General features: G+C 42.7%; 1 protein-coding gene across 1 annotated transcript in view; it reads left to right on the plus strand.

The window, feature by feature from the left end:
• Positions 1 to 1,475: 1,475 nt before the first annotated feature.
• Positions 1,476 to 25,354, plus strand: part of LOC126987920 (homeobox protein MSX-1-like) — a 54,886-nt gene continuing 31,007 nt past the window's right edge. Inside the window, exons 1-3 of the mRNA XM_050845517.1 lie at positions 1,476 to 2,403; positions 15,222 to 15,346; positions 16,137 to 16,545. Of these exons, the coding sequence (XP_050701474.1) occupies positions 2,208 to 2,403; positions 15,222 to 15,346; positions 16,137 to 16,545 (730 nt within the window). The 5' untranslated portion in view covers positions 1,476 to 2,207. The remainder of the gene's footprint in view (positions 2,404 to 15,221; positions 15,347 to 16,136; positions 16,546 to 25,354) is intronic.

Genomic DNA, 25,354 nt, shown 5'->3' on the forward strand with positions numbered 1-25,354 from the left:
TCAACGACCTCGAATCAGGACTGAAATCCACAATATCGAAATTTGCTGATGACACTAAGGTGGGGGGAAAGGCCCTCACAAAGACCGACTGCGAAATCATTCAGAAAGACCTCAATCACATTATCGAATGGTCGGAAAAATGGCAAATGTCCTTTAATGTTGACAAATGCAAAGTCATGCACATTGGGTCCAGAAATAGTAAACACATACATCATGAATGGGAGACCTCTGCAAGCGATGCAGGAGGAAAAGGATCTTGGAGTCACTATCAGCAGTGACCTGAAACACGCGAATCACTGTAAAAAGCATACAACAAAGCCAACACTATGCTCGGGTTCATAGCGAGGAACTTCGAGTGTAAAACGCCAGACGTGATGCTATCCTTGTATAATTCCATGGTAAGACCGCACCTCGAGTATGCAGTACAGTTCTGGTCTCCTAATTACAGAAAGGACATTGATTTACTGGAAAAGGATTCAACGACGCGCCACGAAAATGATACCAACCTTAAGGGCTCAACCGTACGAGGAACGACTCAAGCGACTCAATCTCTTTACATTGGAGAAAAGACGCCTACGAGGAGATATGATTCAAGTCTTCAAGTATCTAAAAAAATTCAATAACGTCGATTACTCCAATTTCTTTGAATTGCAAACCAACCTAAGAACTAGAAATAACGGTTTACCCATTCAGTCTAGTCGATGTAACACAGACATCGGAAGGAGTTTCTTTTCAAACCGAGTCATCCGTCACTGGAACAATCTTCCTTCAGAAGTAGTAAATGCGAATACTATCAACTCCTTCAAATATAGAATCGACCGTCACTTCGATGCTTCTGGAGTAAACTGAATATTGAGTTGCTTTCACCTGCTCCTCAATATCGAGGCGCTTTCAACTGCTCCTAAATTTCGAGTTGCTTTCATCTGCTCCCCAGGCCCCAGGCTGTCGAGCAGATTAAATCCAAAGCAGGCAACCTCGTAATGAGCCAATAGGCTTTCTGTTGCCTGCGTTTCCATGTTTCCATGTTTCCATGTTTCCATGTTTCCTACGCATCCTTCCTCAACTCATCCCCATTCTTATACCCCAATAAACCTCCCCAATCCACACCCATTCCTCTTTCCCCAACACATCCTCCCCACCCCACACCCATACCTCTTCCCCCAACAAGCCCTCCCCATCCCCTACCCTCACCCCTTCTCCATATCCTTCTACAGATCCTTGCCCTATTGCACCTTAACCCATATAGTTATTACAAACCCATCCCACTCCTACCCTCCCAACACCCCATCCTTTCTCACCCTGCCACCCTCCTCCTAGTCCCTCCCATATGTTACTCCTTTTCCTTTATCCCTTCAGCCTCCACCCCTTGTCACCCTTACCCCCATGGCTGTTAATCCTGTCCCTTCAACCTCCATCCCCCTCCTGTGTCCCCCCCCCCCCCTCCCCCAGCCTCCCATCTCAATCTCATCCCTCTCTCTCCCTCATTCACTCTCGCCCTCCCTCACCACCATTCTCACTCCGTTCTCACTGCTATGACGAAACGATGAAATTGGTGAGAAGAGTTTGATAGCCGTCCGCCAATCGCGTAACAAGACGAAAGGCGGAGGAGGCTACGCTAATTTCTATTGGCTGAGAGTTTACGCTGCTCGTTCATTGGTCGTCATGGGCGGGGCGATGACTTGTTCTGTCTCCCTATTGGTCTCCTTGCGTTAGGACTCCACGAGGTGCCAGGCAGGTTCTTTCGTCTTCGTCGCCTTCTTCGGGGTAGCAGAAGGTGTTTTTGGACGGCGTGAAGGTGTTAAGGTGTTGGTTATCTGCTTCAGGAGAACTCAAGAACACCAGAAGGAGTACCTGGAGGAGTACCAATGGCTGGGATGACAAGAGAGCCCAGCAGGAGGGAGAGAAATCGGAGACACATCGCGAGAAAGGCTACCTGTCAACCCAATGTTCCTCCGGTCCAGGCAGCATCCTTCCAGCCCCTCGCCCCCCCTGTCCCTCCTTCCCCCAGCCCCGACGAAGGTGTCCCCATCACCTCGCCGCTGTCTTGGCCCCATAGACTCCCGGAACGCCCGCCTGGGGAGACCGATAGAGAGGACACAGATTCACTTCGCCGCCGACACTCCGACACGCCGCCAAAGGGACACGACACCGCGACTCCTGACGGCGACTCCGAAGGGGACGAGTGACCACATCCCTAAGGCGTCCTCATGGCGCTGCTCTCCTCCTCCTCGGGGAAGTGTGGGGGCACCGGGGGAGGGTCGCCGCCCCCCGTTCGTGTCCTCGGAGGCGGCGCTGGTGGTGGTAGCGGGAGCGCCGACCCCCTGCTGCCGCCTACCCTGTACTGCCCTGTCCTCCCCCCCTGGCACCTCGCCCTGCTCACCCACCACGCCCTTCATGCCCGAGGTGAGTCTAATCTTCATCCCTGTGTCGTGTCTCCCCTCCGTCGTGTTGTCCCCTTCAGCGACTTCTGCGGGCGGTGCGTCGCGTGTGCCGTTAATGTGTTCTCTCTTACTCTTTCCGTCTGTCTGTCTATCCATCTATCTGTCTGTCTATCTACGTTTCAAGGCTTTTATTCTTATTTTTGTCTTTTTTAATTTTTTTCTTGTGTATTTAGATCATATTTTTTTTTAGGTTCTTTTTTTTCTGTAATATTTTGTACTTTGATTATTTACCTATTTTTTTTAATGTGTAAATATTTCTTGTTACCACACCGTCACATTTATATTTGTTTACTTTTTGGTTTATTTTTTTCTTCCCCGTGTTCATCTTTGGCATCATCGTCATCATATTGCTTTATAATAATGAATATTTCTCTCTTAAATTTGATCGTCATTTTGTCATCATAAGTGTCATTTTTATCATTATGGCCAAGCGTCATCATCATCGCCAGCATCATCATTTTTTTCTTCTTTTTCTTCTTTTTTTCTACTCCTTTTTCTTCTTCTTAATTTTCTTCTTCTTCTTCATCTGTTTGTATTTATATTATTATTATTATTATTATTATTATTATTATTATTATTATTATTATTATTATTATTATTATTATTATTATTATTATTATTATTATTATTATTATTATCATCATCATCATCATCATTAATACTAGATGTAATTGTAGTTGTTGTTGTAGTAGTAGTAGTTGTTGTTGTTGTTGTTGTTATTGTTGTTGTAGTTTTAGTAGTATTTTCATTATTAGTATAAGTATTAGTAGCAGTAGTAGTAGTAATGGTAATAGTGAACATACAAGTTATATTACTTATATTGATTATCATGCTATTGTTATTACTGTTATTACTATCAATATTATAGTAATAATGATGATGATGGTGATAATAATAATAATAATAATAATAATAATAATAATAATAATAATAATAATAATAATAATAATAATAATAATAATAATAATAATAATAATAATAATAATAATAATAATAATAATAATAATAATAATAATAATAATAATAATAATAATAATAATAATAATAATAATAATAATAATTACAAAAGAAATCATAACAATTCTTATTACCATCATTACAATATGTATCATCATCGCCACCAACATGAATATCCAGTTACTATAATGCACAACTCACCCCGCCGCGTCAACGACAAGGATGTGTGACTTGATCTCATTATAATAACAATGACAATGACGCCTTGGACGATATTTTTTGTTGTTTTTCTTGTTGTTCTCGTTGTTTCATTTGTTCTTGATTTCATTAGATCCCATACTGTTCTTACTGACATTATTACTATTATTATTATTATTATTATTATTATTATTATTATTATTATTATTATTATTATATATCATTATTATTAGTCCTCTCGTTATAACAGTAGTATTACGGGTAGTAGTGGATGCAACAGCAGCAGGAGCCCTAACAGTACCTACCTGTAGATGTAGCGGCAGGGCACTACAAGTAACAGTAACAGTAACGCAACACTAATTACGGCACACGCACGTTTACATTGTTCTTAATATTGCTTTGGAAAAAATTATCCTTTACTTCGGCAGAAATTTTCAGTTTTTTTATTTTATTTTATTTATTTATTTGCCAACCAGCGTCTAGTTGCCAATTTCAGCAGAGATGAATCACCCAACACTCTCCTCCTCCGAAGAAGATCAATTGTCAGGAAATAGCAAGTGTATTGTCTTGTAGGACATTATTTAGTGCCTCGATTTGCAAGGAATTTACTTTGTTCTCTCTCTCTCTCTCTCTCTCTCTCTCTCTCTCTCTCTCTCTCTCTCTCTCTCTCTCTCTCTCTCTCTCTCTCTCTCTCTCTCTCTCTCTCTCTCTCTCTCTCTCTCTCTCTCTCTCTCTCTCTCTCTCTCTCTCTCTCTCTCTCTCTCTCTCTCTCTCTCTCTCTCTCTCTCTCTCTCTCTCTCTCTCTCTCTCTCTCTCTCTCTCTCTCTCTCTCTCTCTCTCTCTCTCTCCTCTCATCTATAGACAGACAGAGAACGTAGGTAGAGAGGAAAAATAATACTTCATAATTCTAAAAGTAATCGTACTAATCTAATTGCGTGTTTCTGAAATAGTTTATAATACGGCGAGGAGGTTACGAGGAAAGTGTATTAAAGAGTATAGCAGTACTCAGGGGAATGACCGGGAAGGAATCAAAGCGCCTTATCATGAGTGTTTTCCACGTTCTTCGTTGACAGATACTTTGTCAAACTACCACCAGGGACATAAAACTACTACCCAAGGAAATGCCTACAACTCCTACGGAAAGCTTCTTCAGTGTCAGTTTATTAATCATGGAAATGTGCACAGTAGCAGAAGCAGCCGTAGTAGTAGTAGTAGCAGTAGTAGTAGTAGTAGTAGTCGTAGTGGTAGTAGTAGTAGTAGTAGCAGTAGTAGTAGCAGTATTATCATAAGCAGTAGCAGTCACAAAGGAAGCAGTAATTTAGACCCTAATATAGAAACGGAAGTAAATGGAGAAAGTGGTAAAGAGGGATGAAGGGAAGAGGAAGAAAGGGGGGAGGAGGATAAAGGAGGACTGAGTAAAATTAAGTGAAATTAAAGGATAAGCGAGAGAAAAGAGGAAATGCAAACAGGAAGAGGTGTATTTACAGTGGCTTAGTGGTGATGGTTGCGGCGGCGGCGGCGGTGGTGGTGGTGGTGGTGTTTATTCGGCTTATCCTTGGTGGTAGCGGAGATGGTGGTGATAGCGGTGTGTATAGAAGGCTGCTGGTGAGATGGTGTATAGATTGTGAGCGGAGGTGGTGGTGATGGTGTTTTATTTTGACGGGGTTGATAGTGGAGGTGTTTAGTGTTAGGTGTAGATGTGATGGTGATGATGGAGATAGGCCGGTGTTGATGGGGATGCTGATAGTGTATGGGTGCAAAGGATGAACTTGATGTTGGTGTTGGTGGTGATGGTGATGATAGTGGTAGTAATGAATGTAATTTTGATAGTAGTGATGATGATGTTGGTGGTGAAGATGGTAGTGATGGTTGTGGTGATGGTGATGATGACAATGAGAAAACGCATAAACACACAATATTTACTTGACACTTTTAGATGTAGGAAGAAAAAGAAACTACGTAAAGAAAATAAGAGAATAAAATCGAAGAGGAAGAAAGTTAAAGAAATACTCAAAACGCAAAAACGCTAACCGAAGAGAAAATAAACAAAACAAAACAAAAAAATGTGGGAATAAGCCTGCAACCACTCTCAAGAAAGCACATTAAGACACCAAACATAACACTAAAAACACACAATTAAACACACAATTCAGCACAAACACACACAAACACACACGCAATAATGTCACTTCCCTAATCACACACCCTCGCTGAAAACATCTAAAGCGGTCGGTCACGTCGGCGGCAGTACACGGTGAAAATAACAAGTCTTGCGCATCACAGACAAGACGGAACCAAGATCACTGGAGACACGAGGAAGCGAAGTAGCGTGTGGCCATCCCGATGAGGCGCTAAGAGGCGGGTTGGGCAGGAATTGTAGCCTTGCCTGCCCGCGTTTGGAGACAGGCTGAGAGCGAGAGTACAGGGCAAGGGGACAGTGATTAGTTCAAAGTTTCTCTGCCGTATCGTTTGCTAATGAAGTGTTAAATATGCGTCCACTGTGCCAGGACTTTCAGGCTCCAGCTGCTGATTTGTGTATACGTGAGTGCTGCTGATGGTGGTGGTGGTGGAGGTGGTGGTGGTATAATCGCTAACTGTTTTTGTCGCTGTTCCTGTTGTTGTTGTTGTTGGTGGTGGTGGTGGTAATGAAGCTGTAACTACTACTACTACTACTACTACTACTATTACTACTACTACTTTTTTGTATATTTTTTTGGTATCTGTGTGTGTGTGTGTGTGTGTGTGTGTGTGTGTACATTTATCTCGTGTGCGTGTCTTTATTTATTCACATATTGGTGTTTTATTCTCCCTTCCTCGTTTGTACCTCTTTCTCAACCTGTCAATCACGCGAGAGAGAGAGAGAGAGAGAGAGAGAGAGAGAGATTATTACCATTAATTAAAAAAAAAATGATAGTAGTCGAATATGAAACGGTAGATCAAATGTGAAGAAAGAGAAGAGAGACTAAAGGGATAAACGGAAAATGCCTCTCCATTATAAAGATAGGGCAAAAATATGTGCAAGATGTGCAAGAGAAGATGGCGCCACTATAAACACCTGCCTGCGCCAATACGGGCTGGGGCCGACTACCATCCAGGCCCCTCAAGCAAACCTACTGGCGCTATAGGCGTTAACGTAAAATAAATAAATAAATAAATAAATAAAAATGTAAGCGGCGACTTTTGAGAAAGGAAGAGGGACGGAGGGAGGGAAAAAAAAAGGTAAAAATATTAGGAGTATATGAAAGTAAGATATAATGAACAAAACCTCTTGAGACATGACCATAAAACATAAACAATAGAATTTTACTTCGTTTTTTTCATGTATTATTATCACGTATAGAAGTAGAAGGGAGAGGAGGAAGGGGAGATAAAAGAAAAAGAGGATATATTGTATACAAGGAAAAGGAGTAAGAGAAGAAAAAGACATGACCATAAAACACAAACAATAGAATTTTCCTTCGTTTTTCTCATGTATTATTATCACATATACAAGTAGAAGGGAGAGGAGGAAGGGGAGATAAAAGAAAAGGAGAATCTATTGTATACGAGGAAGAGGAGTAAGAGAAGAAAAAGACAAACACAAACACACAAACAATATAATTTTCCTTCGTTTTTTCTCCTCCTGTATTTGATCTTCCTTTCGGCCACCTCTTTTGCTTTACTTTAGGAGCAGCAGTAGCGGGCTTTTTTATTATTGTTTTCTTTTTTTGTTGCCCTTGAGCTGCCTCCTTTGTTGTAAAAAAAAAAAAATCACATATACAAGTAGAAGGGAGAGGAGGAAGGGGAGATAAAAGAAAAGGAGAATCTATTGTATACGAGGAAGAGGAGTAAGAGAAGAAAAAAAAGGGGATATAGAGGAACGGGAAGAGGAAGAGGAAATAGATAAGGCTACAGAAGAGTAACATATAAGTAGTAGTAGTAATAGTCGTAGTAGCAATAGTAGCAGCAGTATTAGCACTAGGAGTAGCAGTAATAGAAAGAGGAAGCGAAGGAGCACGAGACACACAAGGGCAGAGGAGGAGGAGGCGGGCAAATAAATCTCACTAAACACACAAACAACGCGTTACCTGTTCTTTCAATTCCCGGGGGCGAGGTGAGCTGTTGAATAAGTGGCGTTCGACCTTTGGGACTGTGGCGTCTGAACTTTTGAGAGCCCGGCCTGGGAGGGGAGGGGTGGGGAGGGGGAGGGGGAGGCCTGACATTCGAACTTCTCAACTGCGGTCATTCCCCACGAAATGCGTTGACTTCTGTTCCGTAGACACTGCTTCCCTGAGGACGTGATTTGTGGCTTGCTCTGACATTCTCCCGTGGCGACACACTCACTCACCTGCCCCCCCCCCTCTCTCTCTCTCTCTCTCTCTCTCTCTCTCTCTCTCTCTCTCTCTCTCTCTCTCTCTCTCTCTCTCTCTCTCTCTCTCTCTCTCTCTCTCTCTCTCTCTCTCTCTCTCTCTCTCTCTCTCTCTCTCTCTCTCTCTCTCTCTCTCTCTCTCTCTCTCTCTCTCTCTCTCTCTCTCTCTCTCTCTCTCTCTCTCTCTCTCTCTCTCTCTCTCTCTCTCTCTCTCTCTCTCTCTCTCTCTCTCTCTCTCTCTCTCTCTCTCTCTCTCTCTCTCTCTCTCTCTCTCTCTCTCTCTCTCTCTCTCTCTCTCTCTCTCTCTCTCTCTCTCTCTCTCTCTCTCTCTCTCTCTCTCTCTCTCTCTCTCTATATATCTCTCTCTCTCTCTCTCTCTCTCTCTCTCTCTCTCTCTCTCTCTCTCTCTCTCTCTCTCTCTCTCTCTCTCTCTCTCTCTCTCCACCCCCTCCCCCCTGCCTTGTATATTTCCACATTCTGTTAAACCAAAAACAAAACAAATTAATTCTTCCTTTTTGTTATGAACATTGGAGCGATCATCACGTCTAAACACACATGTCCATTTAGTTTTTAGAATGGCATTTCCAAATACTCTTAGTCGTTGAGTTGTATTTAGCGGAAAAAGAAAAATTACACAGATCAGACGGAACCGTGAACTTTTTTTTTCATCTACTTTTTTAGGCATATGATTCCGTGTGTGTCATGTTATTTATTTCAGTCGAAGTGGATCCATTTATTTCCCTTTTTTTTATGTATCGATGGGAGACGTTTTTTTTTTTTTTGTGTGTGTGTGTGTGTTTCGTGCATGCTTGTTTTTTTTCTGTCTTGCATCCCTTTTTATATTTTTTTCCATTTATATTTCTATCTATCTGTATATTGCACTTCATTTGTTTTTTTTCTTTATTTCCTTGATTTTTCGTCGTTCTTGTTCTTCTTCTCTCCTTTTCTTTTCTTTTTTCTCTTTACTTTCTCTTTACTTCTTTGATTTATTTCTATCTATTTTGATTTTTTCTATTCTCAATGGTTTCTTTTCTTTCTCCTCCTCCTCCTCCTCCTCCTCCTCCTCTTCCTCCTCTTCCTCCTCCTCCAGTCATCTAGTCACCCAACAAGTGGCAAGTGACCATTAGTCCATTACTCTCGATAAGCGTAAAGCCATTCCGTTCAAATATAAATAAGATTATGTTCTGTGTACCAGGGAATGCGCTTCATGTAGTGCACTGAGAAACAATCTTGACATCAGCGTGTCCAGACATTTCAAATACTCGAAGGTGTGCAAATATTGGTGTAAAGGAGTCTATCGAGGGTAAATTTAAAGAATAAAGCCCCGTTCACGTTGTGCCGACTCTGGACCACGACAACCCAGCGACTCCGGGAACACGAGGTCTTGGGTGTGAAATGTTGACATGAAAGGGTCGCACATTGTCTTTCCGACCTTATGCGACCCTTCCACATCAAGATTTCACACCCAAGACCTCGTATACCCCGAGTCGCTGGGTTGTCGTGGCCCATTGTCGGCACAGTGTGAACGGGGCTTAAGATGCCAGAGGTTGTTTACTATCGGTCTGCAGCGCGCCAGTAAGGCCTCATCCTGGAGGTGGGGTAGATGTATGGGGATGTCAGACATGACTTTCTGCCCCAAAACTGTCTTCTGGGCTCCAATAACGAGACAGCTCAAGGACACAAAAAAAGGAAACAATAATAAAAAAAAGCCCGGTACTCGCTGCTCCTAAAAAGAATCCAAAGAGGTGGCCGAAAGAGAGGTCAATTTCGGGAGAAGATCGAGGAAATACAGAGTACAAGTCCTCAAGTTTTGTATAAGAGTGTCAACATTATATAAGAAATATTCGATATCTAATTTTTCCGTCTACAAGAGTTTGACAGTCAATAAAACACGATGAAACGCTGTCACCGGCGGAGACTTGTCGTAAATCAAGTTCTCGGTCACTGCAACAAACTTCTCGCTTCCGGGATGAGTGCAAACATTATTAATTCCTCTCAGGTTATATTTCCGAATAACAAGTGATTTAACCGCTCAAAAAAAGACATCCATGATTGCTTTTGGTAAGTTCTCCCCGAAATACTGATATACTCGCTTCACCCTCCTCACTAGTGCAAAATCACAGAGTACGAAGCAGGATTGGATAATCTTCGATACAACTCTCCGTCAAAGAATAAGCTTGTTTTGGTAGGCCTGATGCTGCCTATTGCTAGAGTCGCGGTGAGGGGACTTCTCGCCTTTATCTAAAGTCCCAGTCTCAGTCCCAGCGTTCTTCAAACTTTTACTGTATGGCCCAGTTATATTTTAGGCATTTCCTTTAAGAATCCATTTGCAATGCCTTAGACGGCAATCTAAACTGAGTACCTTTCCCCATTTGGTATTTAATTATTTATTTAGGAAGAAGTGACCCAGAGAGTCCACTTATAGGGCCCCAGTCCTTGGGCGCGACCCGTGCATGCTTTGGAGAATCTTGCCACAACCACCTCACCTTTCAACACCGTTTCGAGGCTTTGAGCCGCCTGTTGCTTCTGTGTGTCTGTGTTCCTCTCGCGCACTACGACGAGGGTAAGAGGCAGCTTATGAGAGAGAGAAGGTTATAAGTTATAACTAAAGCTAACTAGAATGAGAAGAGATGAATATGATGAATGGGAGAATACACCAAAGGAGAAAACAGGGAAAATAAAAAATAAAATAATATGCTATCCAAGGAAAGAAGAGAATACAATTTAAAATAAACCTGTGATTCAAACAACCTCAAAACTAGCCCACGCGTGTAGACTGATTAAGTTGATGAGAGAGCCGCCTCCTCCGCTACCCCTTTCGCTAAGAAGCTGGACAGCGTGCGTGAGGCCGGCAAGAGCTCGTGACCTTCAAGGCAGGAGCCGAGTACTCTACCGCGGAGCCGAGCGTCCACGAGTCTGAGGTAAAACAAAAGGCTTGATTGGGTTAGCTACATGCATAAGACAGCAGCTCGGTAAGGAGGGAGAGTTTACAAGGCAATCCTCCTTTACTTCTTCCTCCTCTCTTTGTTTACTTCCTCTTTCTTCTCCTTCTCATGTTCTTGTTCTCGTTTTTGTTCGTCCCTTATTCTTTGTGTTCTTGCTCTTCTTGTTATTTTCTAGTTTTTTATTGTTCTTGTTTTCCTCATTCTTGTTTTCGTTGTTGTTGTCATTGTTGTTGTTGTTGTTGTTGTTGTTGTTGTTGTTGTTGTTGTTGTTTTCTTCTTCTTCTTCTTCTTCTTCTTCTTCTTCTTCTTATTATTATTATTATTATTATTATTATTATTATTATTATTATTATTATTATTATTATTATTATTATTATTATTATTATATCTACTTGTTCTTGTTCTTCTTGGTCCTCTTCTTGTTCATGATAATTTGTTCATCTTCATATTCTACATTCTCCTCTTTGCCGCTTTCTACCTCCACCTCCCCCTCCCCCTTCTCCTCCTCCTTCCCCCCCACCTCCTCATTCTACACCTGCGCCTTCCTCTTCCTTCCTCTGTCTTCTCCCCTTCCCCTCCTGCCTCTTCCTTTTCCCCTGCCCTCTGTCCCTCCTCCTCACAGCCACTCGTATTGTAGCAAGGGACAGGCCACTTAATGCAACCCATTTAGGCAAACTTTTCTCTTTATGTAGTAATGAGAAAATTACTGTGATCTTTGAAAGGGGTCTTGTCCGGTGGGGGGGAGGGGAGGGGGTAGTGGAAGAGGGAGGTGAGCTGAGGGATAGGTTTTGTAACTTGTAAGATGGTAAATTGTGTAAGTTATGTATTGTTTGCTGTACTTTGTCTCTTTGTCTGTCTGTATGTGTGTCTGTATGTTTGTTTGTCTGTCTGTCTATCTGTCTGTCTGTCTTTGTCTGTTTTCCTTTTTCTTTTTCTTATTTATATATTGTGAACGTATATTTATGTTATGGTTATATGATTCTCTCTCTCTCTCTCTCTCTCTCTCTCTCTCTCTCTCTCTCTCTCTCTCTCTCTCTCTCTCTCTCTCTCTCTCTCTCTCTCTCTCTCTCTCTCTCTCTCTCTCTCTCTCTCTCTCTCTCTCTCTCTCTCTGTGTGTGTGTGTGTGTGTGTGTGTGTGTGTACAGGACATCGATTTTTCAACACCCGAATCTTGCATTATTGAAAAACCCACGGATTACATCATGCACTCCGGCACACTTTCCCCCGCGACATTCACTCCCGCAATTACCGCCAAAATTACCTATACAATTGTCTACCATTACCTGTCCCAAACATGTTGACACGCACCACCTCACCGCCGCCGCCGCCTCCATCATTACTGCCTCCACCACAGCCACACAACATCACCACCACTAATTCCACCATCACCAATGACCTTAATGCAAACCGGTATTTGTAGACGTAAAAAAAGTAGATATAAAAAAAAGGAAAACTATGAAGAATTGGGACCATCATTATTTTTTTTTTTACAGCAGAGGAGACAGTGCAAAGGTGTAAAAAAAAAAAAACAATAATGAAAAAAAAAGCCCGGTACTTACTGCTCCTAATTTATTATAACTATATTTTTATCGTCTTTTGCTCACTACTGCTACTACTACTACTACTACTACTACTACTACTACTACTACTACTACTACTACTATTACCATTTACACGACTTCCTTCACTGCTAAAGAAACTAATTAAGCCTTTTATCATTAGTATCATTACCAATTACAGTCACCATTAATATTCCTTCACCACCAGTATTGTCATCACACCCTTCGTCTTCAACATCATCACCACCTTTACTTTTTCGTCATCATTTCCTTTATCTTCCTCTCCATTACCACCATCACCACTAATCACTTACCCTATCATCACCATTTGTCATCACCACCATCTTCACCACCACCATCACCACTATACAAAAACATCTCTACTTGTCATCACCACCTGCATTTTCACCACCGCCACCACCACCACCACAATCTCCACCTCAAAACAAATACTCAAACCACCACTGTATCACACCACCACCACCACCACCACCAATATGTACTCCAAGATCCTTATTTACAATGTCTCAGCGGCTGATCCATAACAGATGAGGGTGTCAGGCGGGGGACTTGAACTTGTACTTGAGCTCAGGTGAATTACAGGTGTACTAAGGCAGGTGGTGAGTGGTGGTGACTGGCTGACTGACTGCTGATTATCTAATTGACTGACTGGCTGACGGAGTGGCGGACTGACTGTGGTGAGTGGTGGTGACTGACTGACTGACTGACCGACTGACCGACTGACTGACTGACTGGTGGCCTTGCGTATGCTTCGTGGGTGACTTTCTTTGTGTGGCGTAGCTGGTTATCATTTTTTTTAAACTTTTTTTTTTTCGTGGGGGGGTTGAGAAAAAGAACACAAGCCAAGGGTCGAGGTCTCAGATGTTGTTGTTTTTCATTTTTATCTGCATTCTTTTTTGTTTTATTTTATTAAGAATTTTTTTGTTTTGTTTATGTTGTGTGTTATTTTCTTGGTTTAATTAATTTATTTATTCATTTATTTATTTATCTTTTACTTATTTATCTATTCATTTGTGTTTGTGCGTTGCTATGTCATTCTCTTACTGTTTATTTTTATCGTTTGTTTGTGTTTGTAATTCTCTCTCTCTCTCTCTCTCTCTCTCTCTCTCTCTCTCTCTCTCTCTCTCTCTCTCTCTCTCTCTCTCTCTCTCTCTCTCTCTCTCTCTCTCTCTCTCTCTCTCTCTCTCTCTCTCTCTCTCTCTCTCTCTCAAAGCTTTAAATGTATTCCTAGTAATCTATCTGCCCTTCTATCAGTATCGGCCTGTTTATCATGTTATCTTTCATCATCTTCGTTTTCTATCTTGCGTCTTTTCATCTATATGTTTATCTCTTTTTATTCACTTATTCATTTATTTATTTATTTTATCCTTTCCTTCTACCTAGCGGACATTTTTTACACCTTTTTTGTCGCCATTGAGCTGTTTCTTTGGCTACAAAAAAAATCTATCTCTATTTTTCCTTCTGCCTATCTTTTTTTATCTTCTTTAAGTGAAGGAAATACTTCAAGGGAAAATAAAAAGATAAAAAATCCCGTAAGTCACTGTTCCAAAATTTCGGACATTTTATCTATCTCTATCTATCTACCTATCTACCTGTGTGCATTTTTATCTTTATATATATCCACCTTTCTCACTACTGATCACTACTGACCTCTCTTTCGGCCACCTCTTTGGATTCTTTTCTAGGAGCAGCGAGTAGCGGGCTTTTTTTCTTATTATTGTTTCCTTTTTTGTGCCCTTGAGCTGTCTCCTTTGTTGTAAAAAAAATATCTGTCTCCGTCATATGTCATGGTGTGTATCTATCTACATATCTACTTATTCATCTATCTATCTATCAGCCCATTTTCTTCCTGGCTCTAGTACACACACATGTATCTCTAACCTTATATTTGTACCTCCCTGTCCATCCACCAAAGAACTTTCTGTTATTTTGTGTATTTCTTCCTTCTCCTGTGGTACATCTTTTACTCCTCTTCTTCATCTAGTCTTCGTCCGCCTGTGAAACCATGAACATAAACTCTTTTTTCAGAACATCCTTTTCCTTTATTTTATTTTCTCTCGTATTTTCACGCAGCTTACCTCGTCCCTGTATCGCTCTGCCTATCAAAGGAGAATGTAATAGTGTGGTTTTATTGTTTTTTTGTGCGTGGTCTTCCGTGACATCTACCTTACCTTATTTTCGTATCGCGCCGTCCTTCAGTATCTTGCTATATTTTTCTTCCTCGCCCGCCCGACAGCCGCCTAACCTTCCATTTGTCCCCAGCTGTCCATTAGAACGCTCATCATGATCATTATCGCCTCATTATGTGGTTTTACTCTCTCTCTCTCTCTCTCTCTCTCTCTCTCTCTCTCTCTCTCTCTCTCTCTCTCTCTCTCTCTCTCTCTCTCTCTCTCTCTCTCTCTCTCTCTCGTCCAATGATTGTGTGGTCTCGAACTCGAATTCACGCGCTAACACACTCACACACACACACACACACACACACACACACACGTTGCAGTAAAAAAAAAAAAAAACAGTTAAAAAAGACACACATTTTGTAGTAGTATTGGTAGTAGTAGTGGTAGTAGTAGCAGCAGTAATAGTAGAAGTAGTAGTAGTGGTATTAGCAGTAGTAGTAATCATAAGTAGGCAATGGTCGTTGTAAGTAAAGGGGTAATAAAAGAAAGTGACATTTGTAGTAGGGACTGAATTACAAACAGTAGCAGCGAAATGTAAATAATTCATGTCATTTTCTTTGTCTTTTCTTCCCCAGGACTGTCATCTGCGGCCGCGGGGGGCTACCTTCCCCTTCCCCCCATTCTGGCCTCCATGCCCCACCCCCAGGGCTTCCCGCTTCCCAGAGTCTCACAGGGTCTCCCCACCACTGGTCTTCCACAGGTAAGCTTGTGTTGGCTTGCATCTGAATTTGTCTAACCTAAACTATTGCTACGCTTCCTATCCTGCTCCTGCTTGATGGATTACCTCTTTAATTATTTCGCATGTTGGTTATTTTTTTTATCCTTCTTTTATTCCTCCTAATAATAATGGTATTTCACAAGAGTGTCTTCAGTATAACATGTATTTTTACGCTAAAGTTCATTGGTGTCATTGATGCATATACGACTGGGAGTTCATAAAGAGATTGGACATGTAAATTCATGGATGGCGAGGACAGATTATGAATAGCTGATTTTTAAGAGACTGAATGAATAGTATAATATTGTCCAAATCCCTTATGCAAGAGTTAACCAGTATCTTCAGTCTTTCATCCCTCACGCTGGTAAACTCTGGAACAATCTTCCTTTATCTGCATTTACTCCTGCCTACGACTTGAACTCTTTCAAAAGGAGCGTATCAGGACACCTCTCCTCCCGAAATTGACCTCTCTATTGGCCACTCCTCTGAACTCTTTTTATTGGAGCAGTGATTTACACCTTTTTTTTCTTTTTTTTTTGCCCTTGAGCTGTTTCCTTTACTGTAAGAAAATAATAAAGTAAATAAATGAATATAGAGATAGTATAAAAATCGTATGAAGACTAAGAAGAACAGAAAACGGAGAACTTAAACAACCCAATTAAACAGTGACAATAACAACGAATCACCACGTCAACCATTACTACGTCAACCTTCCTCCTTTTGCCCTTCCCTTCTCACCTTCTGATCCCCTGCCCCTCCTCCCTCCTGACAGAGCCCCGTGGTCAGCCTCGCCTCGGGGCTGCACAGACGTGACCTCACCAGCACCTCCCCCGCCAAGCACGGCCTCACCTCCACGCCGCCACTGCTCCCCACCACCCCCACCGCCACCCCAACTTCACGACGACTCGCCCAGCCCCCACGACGCAGCTTCACCATCGCTGACCTGCTGGGGGGCGGCGACGACCTGCACGACGACTCCCGGGCCGCCTCCTCCTCCTCGTCACCCCCTGCAGGAGGCCACGACCCCTCGCTGATGCAGGAGGGCGTGGGGGGACTGTTCGACGACCTCCACGACCACTCGTCAGCGCTACACCCTCAGGAGGACTTCACCGCCGTGTCTGACCCCGGGAGTCGCTTCGAGTGGCTCCAGTGCACCCGCTACCACCCCCCGAAGCTGCCGCGTGAGTACCACCTGTGTGTGTGCTAGTATGTGTGTGTACCTGTGTGTGTACTACCTGCTATAGTGTATGTATCTGTGTGTTGCGAGGCCTCCGAAGCTGACGCATGAATCCTTATGTGCTTACGTGTACCTGTGTGTGTACCTGTTTGTGTATATACCTGTTTGCGTATGTACTTGTTTGTGTGTGTACCTGTTTGTGTGTGTACTTGTGTATGTATGTATGTATATCTGTGCGTTGCAAGACTACCGAAGCTAAGGCGTGAGTACCTATATTTTTACGTGTACCTGTGTTTTTACCTGTTTGTGTACCCCGAAGCTGAGCCGTGAGTACCTATGTGTTAACGTGTACTTGACTGCACCTGTGTATATCTGTGCCTGTGTATTAGTCACCAAAACTGACACCTAAGTAATTATGTGTGTGTGTGTGTGTGTGTGTGTGTGTGTGTGTGTGTTATCATCCCCAGAAACAAACGGGGTGAGTTCTTGCTGGTGTCTATCTGCGCAGCGAGCCAAGTCAGCGAAGTATATTCTTGCAGTTACATAATTTCGGGTATGCATGCGTGCACACATTTCCTCCAAACTAAGAATCATACGCCTCTGCAAAGCAAGTTATTAAAAAGCCCTAGTTCTTGAGTCCTTGAGTCAGGTACCTCGCGAAAAATAACGTAGAAAACGGAATTAAGAAACTGTGGAAATAACACTCCGCTTGTTCCTCATTTATCACCAAACATGTGTCAAGGCATCGCCGGAGGACCATAAATACTACCAGTTTAAAAGTCTGTCACCTTAACACACCGAAGACAGTTTTGCGGAGTGTATTCCTGCAGTTTTATGGAAATCTCACACGAAGTCCGCCTCTGTGTGTGTGTGTGTGTGTGTGTGTGTGTGTGTGTGTTCGCTTGTCAGGTGTAGTTATATTACTGGACCTTACTAGAGAGTCGAATGAGAACACTGACATTGGTTAATAATCGTTATCAATGGGAGCTGTGCCCTGAAACACACACACACACACACACACACACACACACATGAATCAACTCTGCCCCAATTAAGCAGGAGGAGGAGGAGGAGGAGGAGGAGGGAAAAGAGGATCAAATTCTTCCCATTCCCTTCCACACACTTCCCGTCTTCCTCCTCCTCCTCTTTTTCCCCTCCTCCTCCTCCTCCTCCTCCTCCTCACCTAGACTAAAGGAATTTCGGACAGAGGAGGAACCACTTATCTCACCTTTGTTACTTGGACACTCCACAACCCCCCTCCACCCCCCATCGCCTTCCACCCCCCAACACCACCCCTCCATCTCTCCCTCCCTCCTTCTCCTTTCCCCTTCTTATTCCTCTTTCCCCTCCCCCCTACTCGCTCCCCGGACTAATAACCACTACAATTTGCTGATGCACCCCCCCAAAAAAATATATTAGTTCCTCACTTTCATTATCTCCTTCCCCTTCTTTTCCCTTTTTCCTTCTCTTCCCCTTTTGCTTTTCTCTTCTTTTCACTAACTTCCCTTTCCCTTCCATCTTTAATTTTCTCTTCTTTTCCCTTCCTTTCCTTTCGCTCTTCTTCCCTCTTCGTTCTTTCTCTCTCCTCGTTTCTTCCCTTCTCCTCCTCCTTTCTCTTCTTTCCTTTTTCTTCTTCCTCTCCTTCTTTAATTTTTCCCTCCACTTTCATTAATCACTAAGAGCCCATTCCTTCTCCCCTCTTCGTTCTTTCTCTTCTCCTTTCTTCCCTCCTCCTCCTCCTCCTCCTCCTCCTCGGCCTGGTGTCGCCCCAATGCAACTGTTTTCAGGGTCTTTGTCCGGCAAGATAATCGGTTCATCCTGATATTACCGACACAAGGGACGAGAGGCGACCCGGAGTGGCTGGTGGAGGGGCGTGGAGGGGCGGGAGGAATGCGGTGGAAGTGTGCTTGAAGTGGAGAGTGTCCCCAAAAATTTCCCTCCCTCTCCCTTTCTCCTCCTTTCTTCCCTTCCCTATCTAGTCCCTCTCGTCTCTTTCCCTCCATCTTTCTCTTCCTCTATCTCCCTCTCTCCCTTTCTCCTCCTTTCTTCCCTTCCCTATCTAGTCCCTCTCGCTTCTCTCCCTCCCTCTTTCTCTTCCTCTTTCTCCCACTCTGGTTCCTTCTCCCTTTCTAGTTCATTTCGTCATTCTCTCCTTCCCTCCCTTCCTATCCATCTCTCTTCCTCTCCCTTTCTCTTCCTCTCTCTCCCTTTCTCCCTTTCCTCCCTTCTTCCCCACCTCACTCCCTTTCTCCTTATTACCTATCTCCCTCCTACCGTCCCTCCTTACCTATACCTCCTTCCTTACCCCCCTCCCTCCCTCCCTCCCTCCCTACCTACCTCCCTACTTACCTGCCTACCTGTGTTTCCTATCCCTGCCTCCCGCTAATTCTTTTTTTTTACCTTTTGGTGCCCGCCCTTTCCTTCCTTCATTTATATTATTATCTCTCCCTCCTCCTGTCCCTCGCTCTCTTTATCTTTGTCTTTTTTTTCCTCTCTCTCCCCCTTTTATCTGTCTCTCTTATTCTCTCCCTCTCTTCCTTTATATTCTTCTTGGGTTTGTGTTTATTTTTTCTTCTCTGACTTGTTTTTTTTTTCCTTGTTCAGTGTTCTGTTTTTTTTTCCCTGTGTTTTTATTTCCCTCTCTATCTGTCTCTCTTTGTGTGTGTGTGTGTGAATTGTGAGACAGTAAAATACAGCAGGTACACACACACACACACACACACACACACACACACACACACACACACACACACACACACACACACGAACACACACACACACGCCCTCCAGGTATGCGCAAGCCGTGATATCAGTTGACACCTTCCCCACGCTAATTGGGATATTGTAACAGCCTCTCTCTCTCTCTCTCTCTCTCTCTCTCTCTCTCTCTCTCTCTCTCTCTCTCTCTCTCTCTCTCTCTCTCTCTCTCTCTCTCTCTCTCTCTCTCTCTCTCTCTCTCTCTCTCTCTCTCTCTCTCTCTCTCTCTCTCTCTCTCTCTCTCTCTCTCTCTCTCTCATTCAGCCATTCAGTCAGTAAGTCAGTCAATCGGTCAGTCATTTAAGTAGTTAGGTTTTTGGTTATATTGTGGTTAGTTAGATATTTAATTACATAGATAGTTTGTTTGTTTCTTAGTTAGAGAATCGCCTAGTTACTTAGACACCTCTCCACCTGAAATTGACCTCTCTTTTGGCTACTCTTTAATTCTATCTTTTATGGGAGCGGCAAGTAGCGGGCTTTTTTTTGTTGTTGTTTTGTCCCGTTTTTGTTGCCCTGAGCCGTGTCCTCTGATGTAGAAATTAAATAAATACATAAATAAATAGTTGGTTAATTAGTTAGTCAGCTTGTTAGACAGTTAGCTGGTTAGTCAGATAGTCGGTCTTTTATTTCGACCAGTTATGGAAACGAGGATATATATAGTGCTTGATCTTAATATGGGTGTTGCTCTCTGCGTCAACTTACAGGTCGTTAGAGAGCAGTTTGTTAGTCAGTTTGTTGGTTATTATTTGGAGAGTTGGTGTTTACTTCCGTCATCATACAGGAAATCTTAATCGTCATCCGTTTCTTAACCCAAAAGACGTTCGATCGTGTGTCCATTAGGCGAAGAAAAGTAGATTAAAAACTAAGAGATGTATGGAAAGCTGAGAAGGAGAAGTGGAAGAACAAGAAGGACAAGAACAAGAAACAGAACTAGAACAATAACAAGCATAAGAACAAGGAAAAGAATAAGAAAACAAGAACAATGGCAAGCTAAGAAAAGTAGATTGAAAACTGAGGGAGAAAGGGACGGAAGATAAAAGGGAAGAGAAGGAAGTATGGATAGCTGAGAAAGAGAAGAGGAAGAACAAGGACAAGAACAAGAAGCAGAACGAGAACAATAACAAGCATAAGAACAAGGAAAAGAAAACGAACACAAGAACAATGACAAGAAGACGAAGATGAAATTGATGAAGAAGGAAAAGAAGAAGGAAAAAAGAAGATGAAGCAGACGAAGGAAAAGAAGAAAAAAATATAAAGAAGACAGAATAAAAGAAGGTGTAGAAGTGTCTAAGGGAGAAGGTGAGAAGGAAGACGAGTGGCCGAAGAAGAAGGAAGGAGAGAAGGAGGAAAGAGAAAAAAAAGGAGGAGGAGGAGGAGGAGGAGGAGGAGGAGGAGGAGGGGGATGAAACGGGTCTATAAATACGGGCGCCAGTTTCGTCAGTCTGATTATCTTGTTTCGCGCCGCCGCCACCGCCACCACCACCACGGGGCACCAGAAGCCTGCAAAGTGACCCTATTGTTGGGGGTGGGGAGGAGGAGGAGGCAGAGAGGAAAGGGAAGATGGGTTATTGAGAGAGGTTGAGGTGGAAGGGTTGGCTGAATGGAGAGAAGGAAGAAAGTTGATGGAAGGGAAATGGACCGAAGAAGAAGAAGAAGAAGAAGAAGAAGAGGAAGAGGAAGAGGAAGAAGAAGAAGAAGAGGAAGAAGAAGAAGAAGAAGAAGAAGAAGAAGAAGAAGAAGAAGAAAAGGAGAAAGATGATTATGTTGATGAGGATGAAGAGGAAGAGAATGACGAGACAAATAACACAAAAGTAAGACAAAAACGAAAACAATAGAAGAAAAAAAGGAATAAACAAGAAAACAATAATGCTCAGAAGATGGACGGACAATGCGAAAAACGTTTATATGAAGAAAGAAGGGAATAGGATGACAAGTGAAGAATAGAAAGCCCAATGCAATACGACACATGACAGTTATATAGCAGAGGCGACAAAGATACAAAGATGACATTATGGATAAGAGAGCAAACAGTAACGACTCCAATAATTATCGTGTGTGCAGTAATAGTGATATGATATGAAAAGGAGGCGAGAAAAGCAACGATCATCTAAAAAACGGAAAAAAGAGATCTATAACACTTTGGGCTGCTGGAGTTTGTGCTTCTTAACGATATAACTATATAGAATTGCAGTCCCTGAAGATTATAAAGCAACATAACAACAACAACAAAAGCAAAGACATCCACAACAGCAACAAAATTATGAAAAGTCTCGCCCATCACGAAAATTACAACCAAAACAACGAGAAAGTGACATTAACAACCAAGACGAGAGGGGAAGAAAGACGAGGGGTCGAAGGAGAAGGAAGAAGAAAGGAAAGAAAGAGAAAAAGAGGAGGACAACAACAACAACAACAACAGCAACAAAAACAACAACATCTTCGCCCCATCCACGGTGAAAATAAGAGCAACAGCAGCGGCGGCGGGTGACATCCGTGTGGCTGCAGCGGACTGACACGGTGAAAATAGTGGCGCAGGGAGATAGTCTTACAAAATCCACCAGGCGGGCGAGGCTAGGGTTCTCTCTCTCTCTCTCTCTCTCTCGTATTTTTTTCTTTTGTTTTATTGTCATTTTGTTGTTATTGTTGTTGGTGGTGGTGGTGTTCCTCTTCTTCTTCTTCTTCTTCTTCTTCTTCTTCTTCTTCTTTCTGGTTTCCTTGTTATCTCTCCATTTTTCTTTCATATTATATTCGAGAGAGAGAGAGAGAGAGAGAGAGAGAGAGAGAGAGAGAGAGAGAGAGAGAGAGAGAGAGAGAGAGAGAGAGAGAGAGAGAGAGAGAGAGAGAGAGAGAGAGAGAGAGAGAGAGAGAGAGAGAGAGAGAGAGAGAGAGAGAGAGAGAGAGAGAGAGAGAGAGAGGAAAACAAGATATAGGAGAAGGATACAAATAACGTGAAAAAGTATGTGGAGAAAATATTGTGAAGTAAAGGAATAGGAAGGAAGGAGGGAAGAAGGGAGGGAAAGGCCCTGAGGCGGAGGAGGGAATGAGGGAAGCGAGGAGGGAGGGAGGGAGGGAGGGAGGGAGGGAAGAGGTGAGGCAAGGACGGAGGGACATAATTAGGATATAGTGTCATCTGCCTAAGGCGAACACACACACACACACACACACACACACACACACACACACACACACACACACACACACACACACACACACACACACACACACACACACACACACACACACACACACACACACACACACACACACACACACACACTCAACTTTTACATAATGAAATACCTGCATACTAAGCATTATAATTGAAAACATACATCTCTTACTGGCTAAAGATAAGGGTGTTTGGATTACAATTGCGGAGTGAGCGATGCGCGAGGAACGTATTCTTGCAGTTCCACCCTTTAGTGTGCGTGCAGGCTAACAAGCGTGCGCGCGCGTACTTGCGTGAACCCTGGCGCACAGATAACCCTGCTAAGCAAGAGTTCATGCAACCCTGCTAAGCATATTAGTAAGCTTTTGAGCCAGCGACCTCGAAAAAATTAAGATGAAAACTAATGCTAATAATGATAATGGTAATGATAGTAATAATAGTAATAATAATGATAAGAATAACAATGATAATAAATATAATAATAATAATAATAATAATAATAATAATAATAATAATAATAATAATAATAATAATAATAATAATAATAATAATAATAATAATAATAATAATAATAATAATAATAACGACAACAACACTGATAGTAACAATAATATATATACATTGTGCCTGCCAGCAAAAGGGTGATAATAACGACAGTTCAGATGTAAGTGCAGATAGAAACATTCATCACGGCACTTTGATAACATCGACACATGTTTCGTCACTACTTTGATAATAGTCAGCTCCTTTTTTTAACATCGCTCTTGGCCACCCCTTCTTTTACCTTAAAAGCCACAAGACCTGCCAACTAAGCCTACCTCTGGGGCAGTTTGGAAAACTTAACACCATACATATAAAATAGGTCTTCCTGATGAGGAGGCGGACCTCTCGCGAGATTGATATATACTCCCAGACACACGAAATAATGGAACTGCATAAATACGCTCCGCTGTTTTTAATACCGACTGGCTCATTTTGACAGTAAAGAAAGCAGCTCAAGGGCAAAAATAAACAAAAACAAAAACCACGCTATGCGCTGCTCCTGTAAAAAAAAAAAAAGCAGAAATAAGTGACCAAAAGAGAGGTTATTTCGGAAGGAGAGGTGACTTGATACTTCCCTCTAGAAACTCTCCAAGTCGTAGACAGGAGAAAATACAGACGAAGGAAGGCTCCAGAGTTTACAGCGAAATGGATGAAAGAATGAAGATGTTGGTCAACTCTTACATAAGGAATTTGGACAGTGATGGGATAAGGCAGAGTAGAAAGTCGAGAGCAGCGAGACCGCGGGATGGGTGCAGTTAATGAGTTCAGAAAAGCAGTCAGCATTTACAGTATCATTTATAGTAGTCAGCACTTTTAGTATTTATACTCTCCCGGCTCTGTCCATTGCGCTGTGTTTAATAATGACTGAAAGTGAGTGACGCTCGTTGGGTATATTCATGCAATTCCATCACCACCGAGAGGAATCTGGCGTTAGCTTGACTGAGAGATGAGACTCATGTAATCAAACAGTCGACGCGCCCGCTGTTCACTGTTGCTGATTATAAGGCTGGATTTAAAAGTAGTTACACTGAAGCTGAAATTAAATTTAAGTGACAAAATAACAGCAAAGAATAATAGAACTGGTCTTGGAACTGGATCGTGTGGCTATCTATGTCATGGAGGATGTAGCCTTGTGTGTGTCGGGGTAGGGAGGGGGTACGGAGGGGGTAAGGAGGGGTAGGGAGGGGGTTGTTATCTTTGACTTGTCTCTTTCAACCATACCTGTACTACCCTTGTTGCTCTGGTCCGTGGCGGCTCATATATACCTTGACGGAGGAAAGAGGGTGATGATTCAGCTGTGGGTTTTATGTTGTTGTTGTTATTATTTTTATTAATATAAAAAAAATACCTTTCATTTTTTTACTATCATCACCAGGAGAACAACAAAGCGTGCAGGAGTATCATATTCTCGCAACATTTATAAAATCTACTCATTACCTTTCCTATTTCAAACAAATATATTTAATTTTCTGCCTTAATAATCACCCCCGTCCCAGCACCTCCAGCACCAACAAACCGTTCACCATTATTACTTTCTCGCCGCCGCCCCAAACTTTGCCGCCGCCCCCACTTCGGCATTCCCGGTCGTCACAGAAAGACAAAGTTGTGGCAAGCAGTTTTGACGAGAGCTGACAGGCAATGCGACGCACCCTGCATGTGTTAGTAGCCTGCATGAGAGAGAGAGAGAGAGAGAGAGAGAGAGAGAGAGTACACTTTAAAACACATTATTATTATTATTAGCATTATTTTTATCTCTCTCTCTCTCTCTCTCTCACACACACACACACACACACACACACACACACACTCGCAAAACAAACACTCTCTCCCTTTAATAATCACCTCAAAAAACACAAGAATACACGATTATATTTACGCTCTAGTTAACGTACATCCTCCTCCTCCTCTTCCTCCTCTAACCACCTGTCACTCTTTTGTCTTCCTGCCTCTCGAAGTCTTCCAAAACATGGCGGAGCGACGGAATATTTCATGTGCAACTCAAACTCTTTCATGTCATGTGTGTCGCAACTTTTTCCTCGCGTCCCGGCTCCACTAACTCATATTTAAGCATTTGATTTCTATTTCAACACCTATGATCGCCTTCACATTTTCCCGGCGCCTCCCCCCTGCATGACCGATGAGGTGGAGGTGCAGGGAAGGAGGCGGAGAGGCGGCACTTAGTCGTCTTGAAAAGTTATATTAAAAAGAGTGGATTCTAAAGAGTGAGAGAGACGGAGAGGGGAGACGGGGTTGGGAGGGAGGGACAGGTGTGCACGCTAGGTTGAACGGTTTTATGTTCAGGTGAAGTGGGTGGGTATTACACTTAATGAGGCAGGTACGGTGA

Source organism: Eriocheir sinensis, chromosome 67, assembly GCF_024679095.1.
Source record: "Eriocheir sinensis breed Jianghai 21 chromosome 67, ASM2467909v1, whole genome shotgun sequence".
In the NCBI taxonomy this organism is placed as follows: Eukaryota; Metazoa; Arthropoda; class Malacostraca; order Decapoda; family Varunidae; genus Eriocheir; species Eriocheir sinensis.